Raw genomic sequence first — 19,662 nt, forward strand, 5'->3', positions numbered from 1 at the left:
GCTTGCTCGCCTGCTGCGCTTGCGCGGGCTTTGCTAGGCGCGGGCCTAGCTTCGTGCTGGGCCTTGCGTCCAGCAAGCTCGTCTGATGTTTATTTCGTACGACGCGCTTCCGATTATTTTTCCGATTCCGGAATTCATTTCCGATTCGAACAATATTTAATATTTCCGATTCCGGAATTAATTTCCGTTTTGAACAAATATTTAATATTTCCGATTCCGGAATTTATTTCCGATTCCGATAATATTTCCGATTCCGACAATATTTCCGTTTCCGGCAATATTTCCGGTTCAGGCAATATTTTCATTTCCAATAATATTTTCCGATACGTACCATGTTTCCGTTTCCGGCAACATCTACGACTTGGATAATATTTATATTTCCGATACGATCCATATTTCCGTTTCCGGCAATATCATCGTTTCCGGAGTATTCATAATTTGCCTTTTGACGATTTTAGCTCCCACTGGAACCGAGATCTGTCGATTCCGAATATCCATAAATGGAGTATTTAATTCACTTAAATACTTGATCCGTTCACATATTATTTGTGTGACCCTACGGGTTCAGTCAAGAGTAAGCTGTGGATTAATATTATTAATTCCACTTGAACTGAAGCGGCCTCTAGCTAGGCATACAGTTCACTTGATCTCACTGAATTTATTAACTTGTATAATTAATTAATACTGAACCGCATTTATTAGACTTAGCATTGAATGCATATTTGGACCAAGGACATTATTTCCTTCACTACGTATATGATAATTGTAACGTATAAATAGTATGATTAATCAATCAAATTTAATGAGTTAGTGTTAATCAACACAAGGGAGAAAATAAAAAAAATATGTTACCTAACCCAACTAATTAATGACAACTTAGAGCACACATGCATGTACGAAAAGGGCACTGAAGAAAAAACAGATCAACAAGCACCTTCAGTTGTAAACTAGTTGTATACTAAATATATACAGTAAGTCCCATGTTAGTTAGCAATAAATTGATAATCATTAGGGGACAAAAATAACATATGTAGGAAACAAACTCTAATTTCTCATCTCGATCTAACTCCAATCATAACAACCAAAGACATATTGAACCTTCACCTTAACAAATTGTAACAAACTAGGATCATTAATTGCTATACCAAACACTTCAATTTGGATCGAGTATAATCTTTCATGGATATTCCTCTAATCTTCATGTGGAACTTGTCCTTGTCCTTCTATAGAGTACTATAATCAAGTTAAATCAACTTCGAAAAAGTTTCACACTTAATTAGTTCAAATATGTATACATATAGACAGTTGTAATAGCCCACAACTTCTTTTAATTCTTCCTACTAATTTCGTAGGTGTTTCTCTCGAAATAAGTTAAGGTCTCCTGATGTATTTTTTCTTACCATTTTTAAAAATAAAAATATTGGTATCCGATATAAACGTACATTAGCGGAAGTATGTTCGAATCACTTTCGATCTTGACTTTTCTACGCGCGGGGCAGTCCATCAAGTATCACAAATTGGATCTGGAATACCAATTTGGGGTCTATCAAACAGTAGTACCCACTTTCTAATACGAGAATAATGAATATGGTACACTGACACTTTGATCACTTAATTCGATGAAATTTAATCTTAATAAAGTGAAAGAAAAAGAAAGTCAACGAATTCCACATATACGGAGTATGAAGCTAACCACCACATGACAAAGACACTATAATTATGTCTTCCAAATTATGGCTCAGCTTTGATCTTGTATATGTGCTTCATACAAACTTCAATTTAGGCTTGTCGATCAGCAGTAGCACTCACTAAAGATGGCATTGGGCACGGGGTTACCCGAGGCTCGACACGACACAAGCACAAAGTCGTGGGCTGGGCATGGGTCGCATTTCTTTTTGAAAAAACACGACTCTACGGCCCGGCCCTAGCCAGCACCAGCCTAAGCCGCATTTTGATATTTGGGCCCAACCCAGCCTACAACCAGCTTTAGCACTTAAGTCACTCGATGACAGTACTACTGTCTACTCCTTAAAAGGAATATAAGCAATTAGAATCCTTATTGAAACGCCAATATATTTTTGGAACAGAGAAAACTGCACTAAGTTTGTTGAAACGAGGTTCTGAATTTACATATCATACATCATATCATCATATGTGACATACTAATCATGGAGCTAGAGAATAATGATTATGGATTTATGGGTATTGTTTTTGATGCTTTCTGTTCTGCATTCTTTCATCAACCCCTTCATTTCACCATAATATTTCTTAGGAAAATTTATTAGAAAAGTAATACGGAGTAGAGAAGTAAAAGAAACAAGGATTTACGTGGTTTGGTAAATATGACATAGAGGGCGGATTACAAGGAGTATGTGTTTACAAAATTAAGTCATTACCGGCGATCATCTTAGGGTTCCTTTTAAACGTATGGAATCCCTAATGAAGTCATAAACTATTACGCAAGATCAAATTTAATTAGTATCTAATAAGTTCCCCCACCCGCACTACTGCACTAGATCGGAATACCCATTTCCCACCCAATGAAAAATATATATGATCCACACATGACACAGTAAGACATTTATATCGAAGATGGTGACTAGTAATAAAACAGATAGGTTCAAAATTGTTCAATTAAAACACTGTTGGTTGGTTGGTTGGTTGGTTGGTTGGTTGTGCGTGAATAATTAAGAGTATATAATGGTGTGTGTCTTTTTCATTTCTTGTTAGTGAAGTGTGAAGCTTCCTTTTCAACCTAAGCTCGACTGCTCGATCAATATATGGGATGAATCAACACTTGGATGGAACATTTGAACTCCACTCGATCTTACAGTGATATGATGAGTGATCTCCAGTCCCCACTTGTTCTTTTTTCACAAGTCAACTGCTCATGCTTCTTTATTTGTTCATGCATCTTCTATTTCTAAGTTTAGGTGCTCTATCATTATCCACAATCTTACCGTTTTCATTTTTTTGGGTCTCTTCTTCTACCTTAGTCTCACGGAATGTTATAGCTTCCTTTAACCTTATTTATGCTAGCTAATCACTTCAGATTATCATAGATTTGTCTTTTCTGTACGTGTATTTTTAATTTACAGTTTCATAATTCTAACTTAAAAGCATGCGAAACATATCGTAGATATACATACATGTATGATGATAATAATTAATACGGGGTTAAATTGCCTAATCCATTATACTAGGCCCATATTTAACAAAATGTAAATATAAAGATAGTTTTTTTTTTTATTAGGTGGTTAGACCAAGAGACCCTATTGAATCGACACCTTTCACATGCATGTTAGCCATTCTCAATCCAGCAACGTACGTAGGTCCATGCTTGAACCTCTTCCAAGCATTTTACAACTGCGTGATAGGGCTCGACCCTAGTCACAAAGTTAATTCTCCACCAACTTCTATTGGTTCCAAATATAAAGATATGATATAAATCACTATGACTCTAACAAATTGCACTCCGTACAATTTCAACAAAATGTGAGTAATAGGTTTATACAATAAGATGAACATAACCTAGTGCACTAGTAGAAACAAATCATACGTAGTACACTCTTCGATTTTCTTGTTCCCACTTTTTTTTTGCACATGTGACATGTATGATACTACGATTGATCTAGCATAACTCTTAAAATTCCCGTGACATTAATTAGTAGAATAATTTCCATGAAAACAACCTTACAAATGTCCCACCTTTACCAGTTGGAAATCCACGACTAGACCAACCGCATCAACATATCATTACTTCAATTCAAATTACGTACTCCCCCACAAAGTGATCAATTTTTTTTTTTGTAACAGGAGAATGAGAAGAAACACTACAAGAATTTGTATCTTTAACGACAACCTAATTACAACAGGTCAAAAATCCCGTCGTAAAAGCCTTTTGCGACGGGGCTAACAACCAAACAATGACGGGAATAACCGTCGCAAATGTCTTTTACGACGGGTTTACGACGAATTTACGACGGGATTTCTATTAACGACGGCCCCTTTTATGACGGGTTCGCGACAGGAAATCCCGTCGTTAATCAACGATTATTGACCTTTCGCGACGGGATTTCCCGTCGTTAATAGTACAATTTCTTGTATAGTGCAGATATAGTGGTTAATTAAAAGTACATAAGAGATGTATGCTCTGACTCTGTGTATGATGCAAATGACAATCAACAAACAATTATTTCAACCATTTTAGCGCATACATCAAAACCGCCATCGTTTGAACTCGAGTTGCCAAAGTGTAATTGCAAAATCACGTCAAAATGAAATTATATCAAACATTAGACACCATATAATTGGGTATTTTGTGTGGTATGGTTGAGCCACGAGCTAGCACAATATAAAAATTACAAATGAGGAGGGAGATTTGAACCTATGAGGCAGTGACCTATGGCACATAATACTCAATGTTAAGTGTAGACAAGGACTTCATTAATAATTGAACAATAACACCGTATCGTGTCTCTTAAAATTATATTGTGTCATTATAATCGAGCAAAGTCTATTTTTGGGAAAAGAAAATTTGTGATAAGTTACGCGGAGTACTACGTCTAGGATTTTGATAAGTTTTTTTATGCCGCGAAGACTTATCCATTTCTCTATTTTTTGTTTCTCCTAATTACGTTTCCATTTCCTTATTTGGATATATTAGGGTTCGCCAACTATATATAACATGGACTATTGTTTTTGTTGTCCCTACATACTCGATCTTATCTCAAATAATAAAAAAATAAAACTACTCACTTGATAAATTTAATATTAATATTTTGAAAGTATATATATATTAAGATGAAGCCAACAATATATTATATACTAACATTTATTTTCATATACTATAAATAAAATAGGGTCAAAGTGATTTATATAAATAGTGCAAAAAGTCAAAACAGGTCGAATATTAAGGGAATGAGGGAGTAATAAAACTACTCCAGTAAAGTACAGATGTTTATTCATACTCACAGGCCACAACAATAGACTAATACTAGAGTACTAGATTAATTTTTGTCCATTTGCAACCGAATGAGTTCTATTTTAATGGTCGAATTCTTGTGTCTTCTTCTTATACGTAGTACTACGTATAATAGAATTTCGACTCCCTATAGGCTACAGTGTAGTATAAATGTATAATGTATAGTGTGTGGTACTCAGTTGAATTAATTTAGTGAGTGGGGTTTGGGAAAGAGTAATTGCGTGGATGATATATTATTCATATAATAATTAATTGATGTGCTTGCTGAATGACCCAGGTTCCAGGTTCCAGCCTCCAGGTATATACTATATAGTGCGCGCTGCATGCTACAAGATTTGTTGCCATCATATATTATTCATTCTATTGAACCAATTATGTTGTAGCAAAGTGTTAGGCCACTAGTCTCATTTTGTCATGTCAAAAGAGATGGAATTATGTCGTCCATCATCTAGCTCGTTTAATTTGTTGTCTTTTGGAGTTGAACAAAATCATTGAATTTATTTTTTTAAGTCGATCCGATGAACATTTAAAAATCAGTTACGTTGTTTAATCAATTTAATAAGGCCTATTCTGTACTAGTTCACAAACTTGACAAAAAAAACATGGTGCTTTTTGATAAGTTTTTCTAACATGCAAATAATTAAATACGAAGAGTAGATTCGTAAATCGGAGGTAGCTAGGAAGTTACGACAATCGATCATTATTAAAGGGAGTCTAAACGAACTGTCTTTTGGTTCACAAACTACGTTTTAGACTATAACTTCGAAATTTGTTCTTCTTAAGGTGGCCCAGAAAAATATTCGTATCGTTTTATTAATAGAGGAACTAAATGGAGTGAAAAGGCTAAAGGGGTTTAATTTGTTACATCTAATTAGTTGGTAGATTGTATCTAGTGTTATATTTGTGCGAGAGCTATTAGCTGTATAAAGTATAATAACATTCACATGTCTAACAATAATCGTTGTCTTATTGAATGTAGAAGTATGATCGTTCCCATTCAATAATTAAGGAACGATCATATATGTACACATTTTCATCTAATCTAATTTTTTAATATGTATATTACCATATCCTATGAAAATACATCTGAATGTATAATTAATATCATGCATTGCACAAGAAGGCCGCATTATGAAATTCATCGATCCCTCTTAAACCCCAGTGGACAGTCGAATTTGCGTTACAATATTTTTTTTTTTAGAACTATAATTCAAGAAAAATAAAAAAAAAATGAGATGACACAATGAAGCAAATATAAGGCAAACTTGTGATACTCGGTATTTTTTTTGGAATAAAGTGATACTCAGTATTTATTAAACCGTGTTACTTTTACACGAATGTGATACATAGTCGTGCAGCCTCATTTGGCATAGAGCTTGTGACTTGTCGTATTCCCTAAAAGTAGAAAGTCTACGAAATAGAACGAGTTCACTGCTGATTACAACAAAGGGCCTTACTTTTACATGACTATTGACTTAACCATCCCATTCCACTTTGACGAAATACATATTATCTACCCATTACTTTTGGGTGCGCCTTTTTTGTTGCATGGCCACCGTTTTTCTACAAAAGCAAACTTATGATTTTACATTACAATAAGCAAGTAAGCAACCGCACACCGCTAAAAATTGAAAATCCTTAACCCCAAAAAAAGAAAAAAGAAAAAAGAAAAAAGAAAAAAGAAAAAAGGAAAAAGAAAAAAGAAAAAAGAAAAAAGAAAAAAGAGAAAAAAAGCGCGCAAAAAATATGTGCTGCTAATAACTTATGCCACCCTTTTCAAGGCATGACATTAATTAGCTAGTAATTAATTTGTAATGATATATGATATATGATATATGATATATGATATATGTGATATTAGTGACAAGCAGCTGGAGCATCTTCTTGTTCCACCGTGTAACCCTCTTCGGCTAGCCATTTCTCCTTGTATTTGTACCACCTTGCAAATACCAAATACACAAAGAAATTAACCACACTCAAGCCGACTAGCAACCAGTAAAAGTAGTCGAGCCTTCCTTGGTTCAAATTATCAGCTATCCAAGGGTGTGTGTCACCAGTTATGTTGTGTACTACCGTAACTAGGGCCGAACTTACAAAAAAACCAAGTGATAATGTTGTCAAAAATAGCCCTGTACTCATCGTCTTCATTCCTTTAGGGCACTCCCTTAAGAAAAAGTCGAGTTGCCCTATATAAGTGAAAGCTTCACCAGCTCCCACGAAGAAAAACTGTGGTATAAGCCAAAATACGCTTAATGGTACAACCTGGTAAGGCTTGTTTACCAAGCCTGCATTTTGTGCAGTGTTCAAACGTTTGATTTCAACAAGAGCAGCAGAAATCATGGAGATGATTGAGAACACTAAACCAACTCCGATCCTTTGAAGTGGAGTAAGTCCTTGTGGGTTATGAAGGAGTCTCGAGGCTATTGGTACGACCACACGATCATATACTGGCACGGTCAAGAGGATGCTACCTACAAAGAATACTGTAAGTGATGCTGCTGGTATTTCGAATGATTTTCCCATATGACGGTCCATGGTTGTGGCTTGTGACACCGAGAAAGTACTCATTTGAGCATATATTGTCCAGAAAATTATGGTGGTTGCCCAGATGGGTAACATCTTAAGCACCAATTTCACTTCTTCCACATCAGTTGAAGTTGGTAAGTACCATTTGTTCACCTTTGTAACTACTGTTGGCATTGCAGGATCTTTAATTGCTGCTTTGTCCAAAAACCTGCACCCATACCAATAACAAACCTCAAATTAATTAAGGAGATTAATTATTTATTGTAATTTGTGATTGATGACAATAAATTTAAGACTAGCTACTGAGTAGTTACGTTACTAAAAATACAAAAATATATAGGGGTACCTCTGGTTGCATTTAAAATTTTAAATGCTACCACCCTTAATGGGCCGGGTAATAGTGTAATACATTATACAGTTATACAGCCAAGGCCCAAGGCCCAAGGCCCAAGGGGATTAATTCACAATTTTCATCCTTAATAAGAGAAAAGAGAGGATTGACCCTTATCCTCTACATTCTACAATTATCAATTATCATACAACTATACAAGACTACAAGAGGGATGAAATATCAAGATTCAAGACCTTGTCCAAATCTAAGGAAGATTCATATCAAACTCTATTAGAAGTATTTTTTTTGGTCAAAATGAAGTCTATTATTAATTATATTCAGTCTGATCCAAGTATACCATGTGTACGTATTTACTCCTAAGATTCCAAAAATTCCCTTCATCAACGTAACCTTGTTTTTGTCTGTCATCAAAGTCTATGTCTTTAACTCTTAACTCTTTACTCTTTAGTAGGTGTGGACAGAAAGATCATCAACTCATAAGTAGGTACGTAGTTTATTAAACGAGTTGAGTTCATTAGAACAAATTAAAAATATGGCTTAATTAAGGTGGTTTTAGACTTGAGCTTCTAGTAAAAATTCAATCCTAAGACACTTTACTAGCTAAAATTTGATGTGACTAACTTGTTATTGCATGTGGAGCCTCATGATTCGAGATAAAATTTTATAACTTTTTGAAAATATGAATCCTTAATTAGCTTACTGCAAGTGAGTAAAATATATAGTAAAAATTAAGAGCATTTCTAAAACAGGTGCCCGTGTTACTCGGCCAGTAGAGCAAATAAGTGGAGATTTGATTATATAATTAAGAATAAGAATGCAATCAATGAGGGCACAAATAATGTATGAATAGTAATTGTAAGCTGGCTGGACAATGAAAGATAAACTATATATGCAATAATCATGAACTAGGCCCAAACTTTGTCTACCCCAGTATAGTGGCATCATAACTTGTTCTGGATAGTCAAATTTGAAGGCAATCTTCTATATCTAAATATGGACCCGTCATAATCAACAAGACAAGAATACATATATTATACATACCCCGAGGATCGATATGATATGATTATTCAAAGAATCCATACACTAATTGTGTAATTATAGTAACTAGGACCTTTATTTATATTAATAAAATAATAATCACGCGAGCGAACTTAATTGGAAGCTTGACTTGACTATATAACTTGAATATGTGGCCATTGAATTAGTAAAGGTAGCGTATACGGTTGCACTGAAACATTTTATGTGTGAATTATGCAGAAAAATCTTGATAAAGACTGCACCACATATAATTCGGTAACACATAATTGATTAATTGTGAGGAAAAGATAAGGGAGTTTCGTAATTAGGCAGGTGAAGGTCACATAGTCACATAGTCACATGTGCGTGCAAAATGATATTTGGTGTGGATCTCACCTATATATCGATCTATCAACATACCATGTTACGCCTCCTTTGTCTATTCCACACTCCACAGGGTACCGACTATATTATAATATGCATTATGCAAGCTAAGCAAGTATATGGACTTATCACTTATGGAGTAGCTAGTCTAGTACGGAGTAGTCTGTATTAAAAATGAGTATTTGCATGTATGTAACACAACATGGATGAGTATTTAAAAAAGAAAGAGAAAGAGAAAGAGAAAGAGAAAGAGAAAGAAAAAGAAAAAGAAAACCTGAATTGTTTGCTATGAGGAAGCATTTGCTTGTTATGTTTACCACCATCAGCAAAATCATGAATATTGAAAAGGAGGGATGAATCAGAGGGCAATTCCATATGCCTTTTCCTCCAAGCAGCGACAAAAACAGCGGCAATTTGAGTCAAGGGACTACCAACAAGCTTTTTGAATCGATATCTTCTAGTGCCACAAAGAAACACTACTAAAGCCAACATAATACAACAAGCACATATCCCATAACCCCATTGTCTTCCCATATTGTCTTGGATATATACTAACACTGTCACTGCTGCTAATGACCCCAAACTTATAAAGAAAAAGAACCAATTGAAAAACTTTATCATTTGTAACTTTTCTCCTTTATTCGTCTCATCAAATTGATCTGTTCCAAACCCTGACACACTTGCCTTAACACCACCCGTCCCTAATGCTGTCAGGTATAGTGCTAGGTACAATACACCAAGCTGCGCGTCTGTTGCTTGACCACATGTGTCCGAACCTTCTTTGCATGGTTCTGGCCTCAGCCTCGGTATTATTGTTGATATGGTCAATACTGTCACACCCTATTCATCACAATTAACAAAACCCATTATCAATTTCTTCTTTTACTTTTCATTTTCGCTTACCAATCATAATCATAAGGACATTACGGTACGGTACGCTGTATACAAACTCTCATTCTTTACCTTCACTAAACACTTTATTAATATCTCAAATTCATCATCGATGCCGTTGGATGGGAATCTTTTCATGATATATACATCCAATAATTTTCTTGTCTTGATCATTTATTATTTAATTAACTCAAAAATTAAAATAGGATAATTGAATACTCCAATAGAGTTGGAATGTGTTACCTAAGCCTTGAAAAATAATAAAATTTTTTGTAGCATCCCTTTTAAAATTGCTACTCCACTTTGTAATTTTTTTGTTTCTTATAGCATTCTAATCTTAACACTTTTGTAATCGTGATGCATTTGCGCACTTGCCGCATGTTTTCTTCCCCTAATGGTAACTTTATGCCATAATGGTGGATTGGTGGGGGTCTTATGATATGATTACGAATCCAATGATTAATTCCGTGTTTAGAAGTTGTTTAGATTAATATTAAAATAATCCCCGAATAATCGGAATCACTAAACAATTGAACATGAGATATTTTCAATTCTATCATGTACTGAAGTTTAAAAGATAAATGATAAATCAATTTTTTTAACCTTTAGTTTTAACTACTAGACTAATACCTAATTGACATGTTAAATCGAAATAATTAGAGCTTAGAAACAAAATGATGCCTTACCAATGCTTGGACGGTGGCGAAAATAGCAATGGTTAGATACCTGTCCAAAATAATGACCAAAAATTAATCAATTATTATGAATTAAACAAGGAATATTTTGTTGATTCATGAATCATTAAGTAGAGACAAGATTTTTACACATGATCTTTAATAAAAAAAAAAAAAGATTGTTTTTGTTATTGTTAAATAATAAATATATAGGGAAAAAAAAGATTTAATTAAATGTAAAGTGTCCAATAATTTATGATGAAAAAATAGTTATGAAAAAGAAAGGTAAATAGGTTGTCTGAAAAAAGAAAAGAAGACAAACCGTCCAAGGAAAGTGTCAGCAATGAAACCACCAAGTAGGCAGAGCATAAAAGAAGTGCCCATGAAATTAGTGACAGTATTAGCCGAAGCAGCATTTCCTAAATGCATCACTCCCGTCAAATATGTCACCAAATTAACCGCTATCCCAAGTGTTGTTAATCTTTCACATGCCTCACCTCCTGCAAATTAACAATATTTAATCATAAGAATAATTAAGAATGTGTCCGACATTTATCTTGTATTTTCGGAGGGCCAACAATATTTTGTAGTGCCAGTGCCACTGCCACCCATCGATTTAGGATCAGTACTCCTATATATGAATTAATGTTATTGTGGATAGATACTCCGTAGATTACAATAACCGTCTAACCTCCACCGGAATTTGTGTGTCCACAAAACACAATTTCCCATACATAACATAACTTGAACCATCCAATTCCTATACGGCTATACCCATACTTAATACGTATACACTTGACATAGTCATAGACTCATACTGGGTATATAGTTATATACTCCATGATCCTAGTAAAATTTTGTATAAAACACTGTAGGTTGTAACTTGTAAGGTAGAAAATGAGTAACAAGTTCGAAAGTTTAGAACTGAGAAGAGTCCAAGTAACCTAGCTAGCAACCGACACGCTAACTTAATTAACGTACAGTTATATAATATTATTAAAAGCAAGCAGGAGTAGTAAAAACTAAAAAGGGTAGACTAATTATATTGAGAGAGAAAAAAGACCTAAGATCATGGCAGCAGCCTTCCAGCCACCAGAGTTGGGTCTATCAGCAGAACGACCTTTGTAATCCCATGCATCACAAACCAACTCTTTACCCATTTCCATATCCATACTTGTTGTATCCTTATTATTATTATTATTTTTATTTATACCAATATTTTTTCCAGGGAGAGCCATTTTGTTTTAATCACTTCCCCTGTTTTCGGAGGAGAGAGAAACCAGAAATAAGTGATCGAGATAGAGATAGAGATAGAGATAGAGAGAGTAAAGACTAAAGACTAAAGAGAGAGATACAAGTTTGAATTATGAAGAGTGGCAGGAGAAACGGGCTTATATATAGGTGGACTACGAGGTCTTAGGTGTATTCTGCGCTTCCCATCCACGTCTGTCATTTCTTAACCGTTAGATCGATTATCTTTTTTACGGAGTACTCCATCAATCGTTACCATTACCCATATACTCCGTATGTACATTATACTTATACATACTCCGTATTGTATAATCTTATTAAAGTGGAGTATTATACTGTTTTCCTCCTACGATTAACTGACACCTGTGACCTGACTATCTTAACCAACATAAACTCACACCTGTCACTTAATTTACTGCAAATTTATAAGTTGATCTACACTTCATTATTATATTTAAGGACTAATTAATCGTTTGTTAGTCAAACTAGCATAATTTTTATGAATATTTCATCTATTATTGGATTGAATTGTTATATTTGTGGATTACAGATGACGCGAATCTAGATACATCATGTACAGTATCTCTTCACCAGCGCAAATAGGTCGGCATTTCCTTTGATTTAGTACAATGATCAACTTTTTTAATGGAAAACTACAGCTTAGCTTCCAAAACAGTACGTGTTGATTATTATCATCATTGGTTAAAATATAAATAAGGTCTCACTGATTAGATCCCTCATTCTATTCTTAATTAAACTGAGTTTATTTAATTTGGAAATAATTTACGCTTTTACTTCGTAATCTTGCCGTGTGCAGGGTCGGCGGACCTTGTGCTCTAATGGGCCACGCCTATAACGATTGGGGGCAAGGGATTGGGAATGGCCAGGCCCGTATGTCATATCAAACGGGCCCCTTATATAGGATCGTGACGGGTCAGGAAAATTCCGTGTTGGTTAGGTAGTTCAAGTTAATTACTTTGTAACTCATGATATTTTCTGAAATGTTACATTCATGTTATATACTCCGTACCACTAAACAATACATTTATATTGACATAGATTCAAGTTATTTATTAGTCTGTCTTAAACATACGGCGGAAATACAAGCAAAAAAGTTCCAGTATGCACTTTTTGAACGTACAGTTATGTTATAGACTTATATATATATATGCATGTGATGGCAATGTGTGTGACGCTTATTGATGACCATGCATCGTATGGAGATTATATAAAGAAAAAAGAAGTTGTAACACCCATGGATGATGGACTGATGGGGAATCGGGATGTATACAAACATACAATAAGAGTCCAGCCAAGTTTTACTGAAACTCCCAATCACTATTGACTATTGACTATTGACTAAGCGCGTAACATAATCAACAACAGTAGAACAATTAGTAATACTCCGTAGTATTTTACTGTAAATGGAATGCCGCTGACTCTTGTGTTTGTATCTGCTTCAATTCCTGCACGGCCACGACTCCCCCACAAACAGCTGGCCCGTTTTTGCAACAACATTTGTCACCAATACACCGCTAGCAGCTAGCTCACTGTTTTTATTTTCAGTTCGCCCAACCAGCTAACACTTTACACTTATGACTATTCACTAGACCTGCCCAAAATAGTGAGCCGATTCACCCTATTTGATACCCGGTTTTCGTTTCTAGATAGTGAAGTCAACCTACAACGGGTTAACGACATGATTTTCCATTAACGACGACCTCTTTTTATGACAGGAAATCCCATCGTTAAACAACGATTACTTGCCTTTAGCGCCCGTCGTTAATGATACAATCTCTTGTAGTGTTATAGAAGAGTAGCGTATTATTGAAGCAAATTGAGAGAAAAATCAGTTTTTGTATTAACTGAATCTCATGAACTGAAATAAGAGAGGAGAAGCATTTAAATACTACAAGCAAGCCTAACAACCTGCTGACTAGGACTAACTAACTTGTAACAACTTGACAAAATAATAAATAAATACTATATCTTCTATACTCCCCCTTCAAGCTGGACTCGAGAGATAAGTCCAAGCTTGGCAGATAAAGCATGATGTTGAGAGGAAGCCAAAGGCTTTGTAAGCAAATCTGCAAGTTGCTGTGAGCTTGAAACATGAGCAGTTTGGATGAAGCCAGCTTCCACTTGCTCACGAACATAATGCATATCCCTCTTGAGGTGTTTAGTCTTGTCATGAAACATTGGATTTTGAGCCAAATGTTCAGCTGAAGTGTTATCACAGTATAGAGTGACAGGAAGAGAAATATTCACTTGAAGATCTTCAAGCAGACCTTGTATCCAAACCAACTCACTAGCTGTAGCTGACATGCTTCTGTATTCAGCTTCAGCAGAGGATTTGCTGACAGTTCTTTGCTTTTTAGTCTTCCAGGAGATTAAATTAGGACCAAGAAACACTGCATAGGCACTAAGGGATCTGCTGCTGAATTGGCAAGAGCTCCAATCAGCATCACTGTATGCTGACAATTGCATATCAGAACTTGATGAGTACCATATGCCATCATCTAAAGTGCCTTTTAGATATTTGAGAACATGTAGAGCAGCACGCAAATGAGGAGTTCTTGGTGAGTGAACAAACTGACTTAGATGTTGAACACAGTAAGACAGATCAGGTCTAGTAATACTGAGGTATAATAGCCTTCCTATTAATCTTCTGTACACCTCAGGTTCATCAATTAGTTCACCAACATCAGTAGAAAGTTTCAAGCCACATGATAAAGGAGTAGGAGCAGGATCACACTCCTCCATTCCAGCATCAACAAGAATATCTTTGATGTACTTTCTCTGTGAGAGAAATATGCCTTTATAATTTTTGTGAACCTCAATACCAAGAAAGTATGCCAACTGACCTAGATCTTTGATGGTAAAGGCATTATCCAAAGCAACTTTAACTTTGTCAATTTGAGAAATTGAAGTACCAGTGAGGAGTATATCATCCACATAAACCAGCAATACCAGAAATTCCCCATCAAGGTGTCTTGTAAATAAAGAATAGTCTTGAGTGGATTGCTGAAACTTCAGAGTTTTGAGAAATTTACTCAGCTCTTTGTTCCATTGCCTTGATGCTTGTTTTAACCCATAAAGAGATCTTTTGAGTCTACAAACTTCTCCTGGTTTTGCCTTAGTGTAACCAGCAGGAGGAATCATGTAGACTTCCTCATCAAGAAATCCATGCAAAAATGCATTATTGACATCAAGTTGATATAATGTCCAGCCTCTCATGGCTGCAAGTGCAATTACAATTCTTACAGTTGCAAGTTTAGCAACAGGAGAAAATGTTTGAGTAAAATCTTTCCCTTCTATCTGCTGATAACCAATAGCTACCAGCCTAGCCTTGTGTTTATCTATGGTGTAATCAGGGTTTAGTTTAGTTCTGTAAATCCATTTAGAACCAATAGCCTTTTTGTCCTTTGGCAAGACAGTAAGCTCCCAAGTATTATTGCTCTCAAGTGCTTGTATCTCCTTATCCATGGCAAGTATCCAATTTTCATCATTCTTTGCTTGATTGTAGTGTTTGGGATCAGAAGAAGAAACACAGACAGAAAAGGCAAGTGATTCCCAAGTATCATAATCAGAAAGAGCTAAAGCAAGTAACCAATGATCATCATGTTCAACAGAAACAGGGTTCAAGACAGAATTATGAACATTGAAGGATAGAGATTGACTATCAATGTCATTTCCAGATGGAGGGATTTTTTCTCTGTGAGGAATGTAACTCCCCACAAAATCTTTTAAAGTGGAAGGAGGTTTAAGTGGTCTAGAAGATTGTCTTAAAATAGGGATAGAGTTAGGAATAGGGTTTGTGATTGGAACAACAACTTGTTCCAAAACAGGTGAAAGAATGGATTCAGAAATAGAATGAGAAGATTCAGAAGTAGAAGAGTGATTAGGGGTGTTTTGAGATATCAGAGGAGACAAGAAATCAGTATTAGTGTGTGGAGAAGAAAGAGGAGTAGAATTGGTGTCAAACTCTGGTAAGTTGTCTTCTGGAGATGTATCAGAACTAAACTGAACAAGTGTAGGTGGGTGTGAAATATCAGACAGAGAAGTCACTTTGTATGGGAAGACTGTCTCAAAGAAAATCACATTTCTGGAGACAAATGTAGAGTGAGATTCCAGATCATAGAGTTTGAATGCCTTGTAACCACTGGGATATCCAATGAACAAGCACTTTCTTGTTCTAGAGTCAAACTTATCCCTGTGTATGCTATTTGTATGAGCAAAACACAGAGATCCAAACACTCTCAGTTTATCATAATCTGGAGGAGTTTTAAACATGACCTCAAATGGAGACTTCCAATCCAATATCTTACAGGGAATTTTATTTATTAAGAAAGTTGCTGTCAAAATGCATTCTCCCCAGAATTTCTTGGGAAGATTTGCATGAAATCTCAAAGCCCTAGCAATTTCCAGTAGACTTCTATGTTTTCTCTCAACCCTTCCATTCTGCTGAGGTGTATATGGTACACTTTTCTCATGCAATATACCCTTAGCAGCAAACAAAGATATACAAGATTCTTTCACTATTTCAGTCCCATTGTCAGATCTAACCTTCTTAACTCTTGTATTAAACTGAGTTTCTACCATAGAAAGAAACTCAGTTATAACTTTCAGAACCTGCATTTTATTATGCAGTAAGTATGTCCAGGTAGTCCTGCTGTGATCATCCACAATAGTAAGAAAATATGATGCCCCATCCAGACTTTTGACCCTATAAGGTCCCCAAAGATCTAGGTGTATCAAATCAAAGCATGCAACAGATCTACTTTCACTTATACCAAAAGGAAATTTATGCTGCTTGGAACTATAGCAAATACCACAATTGTATTCAGTGATTCCCTTGCAAAAATCAGCATTGATACATTTCATTTTGGACAGAGAAGTATGTCCTAACCTAGCATGCAATAGATCTAGGTTCATTCTATGATCTTTCACATTTACAGCAATGCTAGTACTAGTCTTATTTGGCAGTTGTATCTGACTTACATCAGCTAAATTTCCCACAGTATGACAACTTGTATGCTGAGAAGCTTCATCTTGCTGTGTCACAACATTGCATTGCTTATTTCTTGAACTGGCAACAAAGTAATAGAGTCCATTTGTTCTTTTCCCAGTGCCAATCAACATAGACTTAGATGGGTCCTGGAAAGTGTATCCAGCAGTGGTGAATTCAACTTGAAAACCATTATGTTCTATCAGTCTTCCAACAGATAACAAGTTGTGTTTAAAACCTTTAACCAGCAACACATTATGCAGAATCAGATCATCACTTAACACAACATCACCCATGATTTCTACAGTTAATTGAGATCCATCTGGTAGTCCTACCTTAATAGGATTATTTAGAGTTTTTATGTTTGTCAACATGTTTTCATTGTAAGTCATATGATCACAAGCACCAGAATCCACAATCCACAGGCATTCATCAAGTAGCTTATTCACAGAACAATTAAGGGACTGGGAAATTGTACCTGCATAATTTGCATAGGAACAGCTGTTTCCAGTACCAGTATTGTTCTGTAGCTGCTTGCCTTTCATAGCTTTCATCACTTCTTGACAGATTGCATTTAGCATCTCATTGCTTACAGTTCCAGTGTCATTATCAGCATCATCCAGAGGACTATCAAATTCAGCATTAGTATGAGCATTAGCAGCAATTCTGCTTCCCTGTGGATTACTTCCTTTTGAAGCTTTGATCGTGTTATACCAATCAGGATAACCAATGATCTTGAAACATTGGTCAACTGTATGACCTTTCCCTTTGCAATGAGTGCATTGTTTGTGGAGCTTTTCCTTTTTCAGATCTCTCCAATCTTTCTTTCCTTGAGTAAATCCAACACCTCTGTAAGCCTGTGCAGCCATAGCACTGCTATTCATGGCATTGCATTCTATTGCAGCATTACTTACTTCCTTCTGTTTCTCAATCTGCTGAGTGATGGAGAATACTCGATTTATATTTGGTAAAGGATCCATTGCTAAAACATTAGTCACAGTGTTTTCAAAACCACCATTCAAACCAAGCAGAAATTTCATCATCTTGTCTTCTTCTTCAAATTCTGCAACCTTCTTCATGAAGTTACAGCTGCACTGCAACATAGCACCACAAGAGCAGGTAGGAAATGCTCTTAAATTCTGCATTTCATCCCAAAGTTTCTTCAGCTTTCCATAGTAATTGACAATAGTCATGTTCTGGTGATTCAGGTTCTCAATTTCCTTTTTCAACTGATAGATTAGAGGTCCATTGGATTGACCAAATCTTTCAGTTAATTCCTTCCACAATTCCTCAGCAGTTTCAATGTAACCAAAATCATCAGCTAGATCATGATTCATTGAACTCAAAATCCAGCTAATTACCATAAAATCAGCACGCTTCCATTTCAAGTAATCCTTATGATTTGTTGCAGGTTTAGTTATGTCACCATTGATAAATCCTTCTTTATTTTTAGCAATTAAAGCTCGCTTGATATTTCTACTCCAGCGCATGAAATTAGTACCAGAAAATACTACAGCCACCAATGCAGAAGTAGGATTGTCTGAGTTTGCAATGAAATAAGGATCAAGATTGTTATTGTTACCTCCTTGATTCATGTTGTTCTGTGTATGCGACTGATCTTCATTTGAATCCTCAAACGCCATCACAATTTCACTCAATTTAACAATGTGATTTCACAAATTCACAGGATGAATTTTCGTGCAAGAAAATTCGCAAGAAAATCCTCAAATTCACGCAAGAAAATCCACAATCAAATGAATTTTCGCAGCAAATCTCAGGATGAAATGATCACAAACAGAAATGAAATCTGTCAAGCAATCAAGATCGAGTAACCTCAATCTCTTATCAGAGATTCAGCTCTGATACCATATAGAAGAGTAGCGTATTATTGAAGCAAATTGAGAGAAAAATCAGTTTTTGTATTAACTGAATCTCATGAACTGAAATAAGAGAGGAGAAGCATTTAAATACTACAAGCAAGCCTAACAACCTGCTGACTAGGACTAACTAACTTGTAACAACTTGACAAAATAATAAATAAATACTATATCTTCTATAAGTGTTTTACGCTTGTAGAATTGAAGATATTTACATTTTAATCCATATCTTGATTAATATCTAATTTCTACATGGATGAATTTTTTCTAAATCTAATTAATATCTAGCGCAATAGATATTTTCTGAACAAAATACAACAAAAATTATTTGAAAAATATATGGAAAAATACAAATGTCTCCTAATAATTGCAAGAAATCACTAGGAAAGTTCATCAAAGTTAATTAATTTGCCTGATAGATGTACAACAGCAAACCTCCTGCATAAGTCTTTCTGAAAACAAATTTTTGGATTATGAGAAACGTTATCCATGAGAAGGTTAACATATTCAGATCAGATGGGCTTTAATTGGGATCAAAATAATTCTAAAAAAGAAATATGAACATGAAAGATTCCATTTAGAGGGTGTTAAGGAATCTGTCGAATGTTATCTGGTTGTCATCAGCAAGAAATTACTTATTAATTATTACGAGTAAGTTGATTGGTTTCCTCAATCAGATAATACTGTTTAATTAGTCC

The 19,662-nt window shown here is 35.3% G+C and overlaps 1 protein-coding gene across 1 annotated transcript; it reads right to left on the reverse strand.

Moving 5' to 3' along the window:
• Positions 1–6,293: 6,293 nt before the first annotated feature.
• LOC110778739 (protein NRT1/ PTR FAMILY 6.3) lies at positions 6,294–12,196 on the reverse strand. The gene is made up of 5 exons (XM_021983302.2): positions 11,892–12,196; positions 11,151–11,328; positions 10,841–10,880; positions 9,538–10,103; positions 6,294–7,718 (listed from the first exon to the last, which is right to left on the reverse strand). Exons 1-5 carry the CDS (start codon positions 12,064–12,066, stop codon positions 6,842–6,844), a joined length of 1,836 nt encoding a protein of 611 aa, XP_021838994.1. The 5' UTR covers positions 12,067–12,196; the 3' UTR covers positions 6,294–6,841.
• Positions 12,197–19,662: the final 7,466 nt, after the last annotated feature.

The sequence above is a fragment of the Spinacia oleracea genome, chromosome 6 (assembly GCF_020520425.1).
Source record: "Spinacia oleracea cultivar Varoflay chromosome 6, BTI_SOV_V1, whole genome shotgun sequence".
In the NCBI taxonomy this organism is placed as follows: domain Eukaryota; kingdom Viridiplantae; phylum Streptophyta; class Magnoliopsida; order Caryophyllales; family Amaranthaceae; genus Spinacia; species Spinacia oleracea.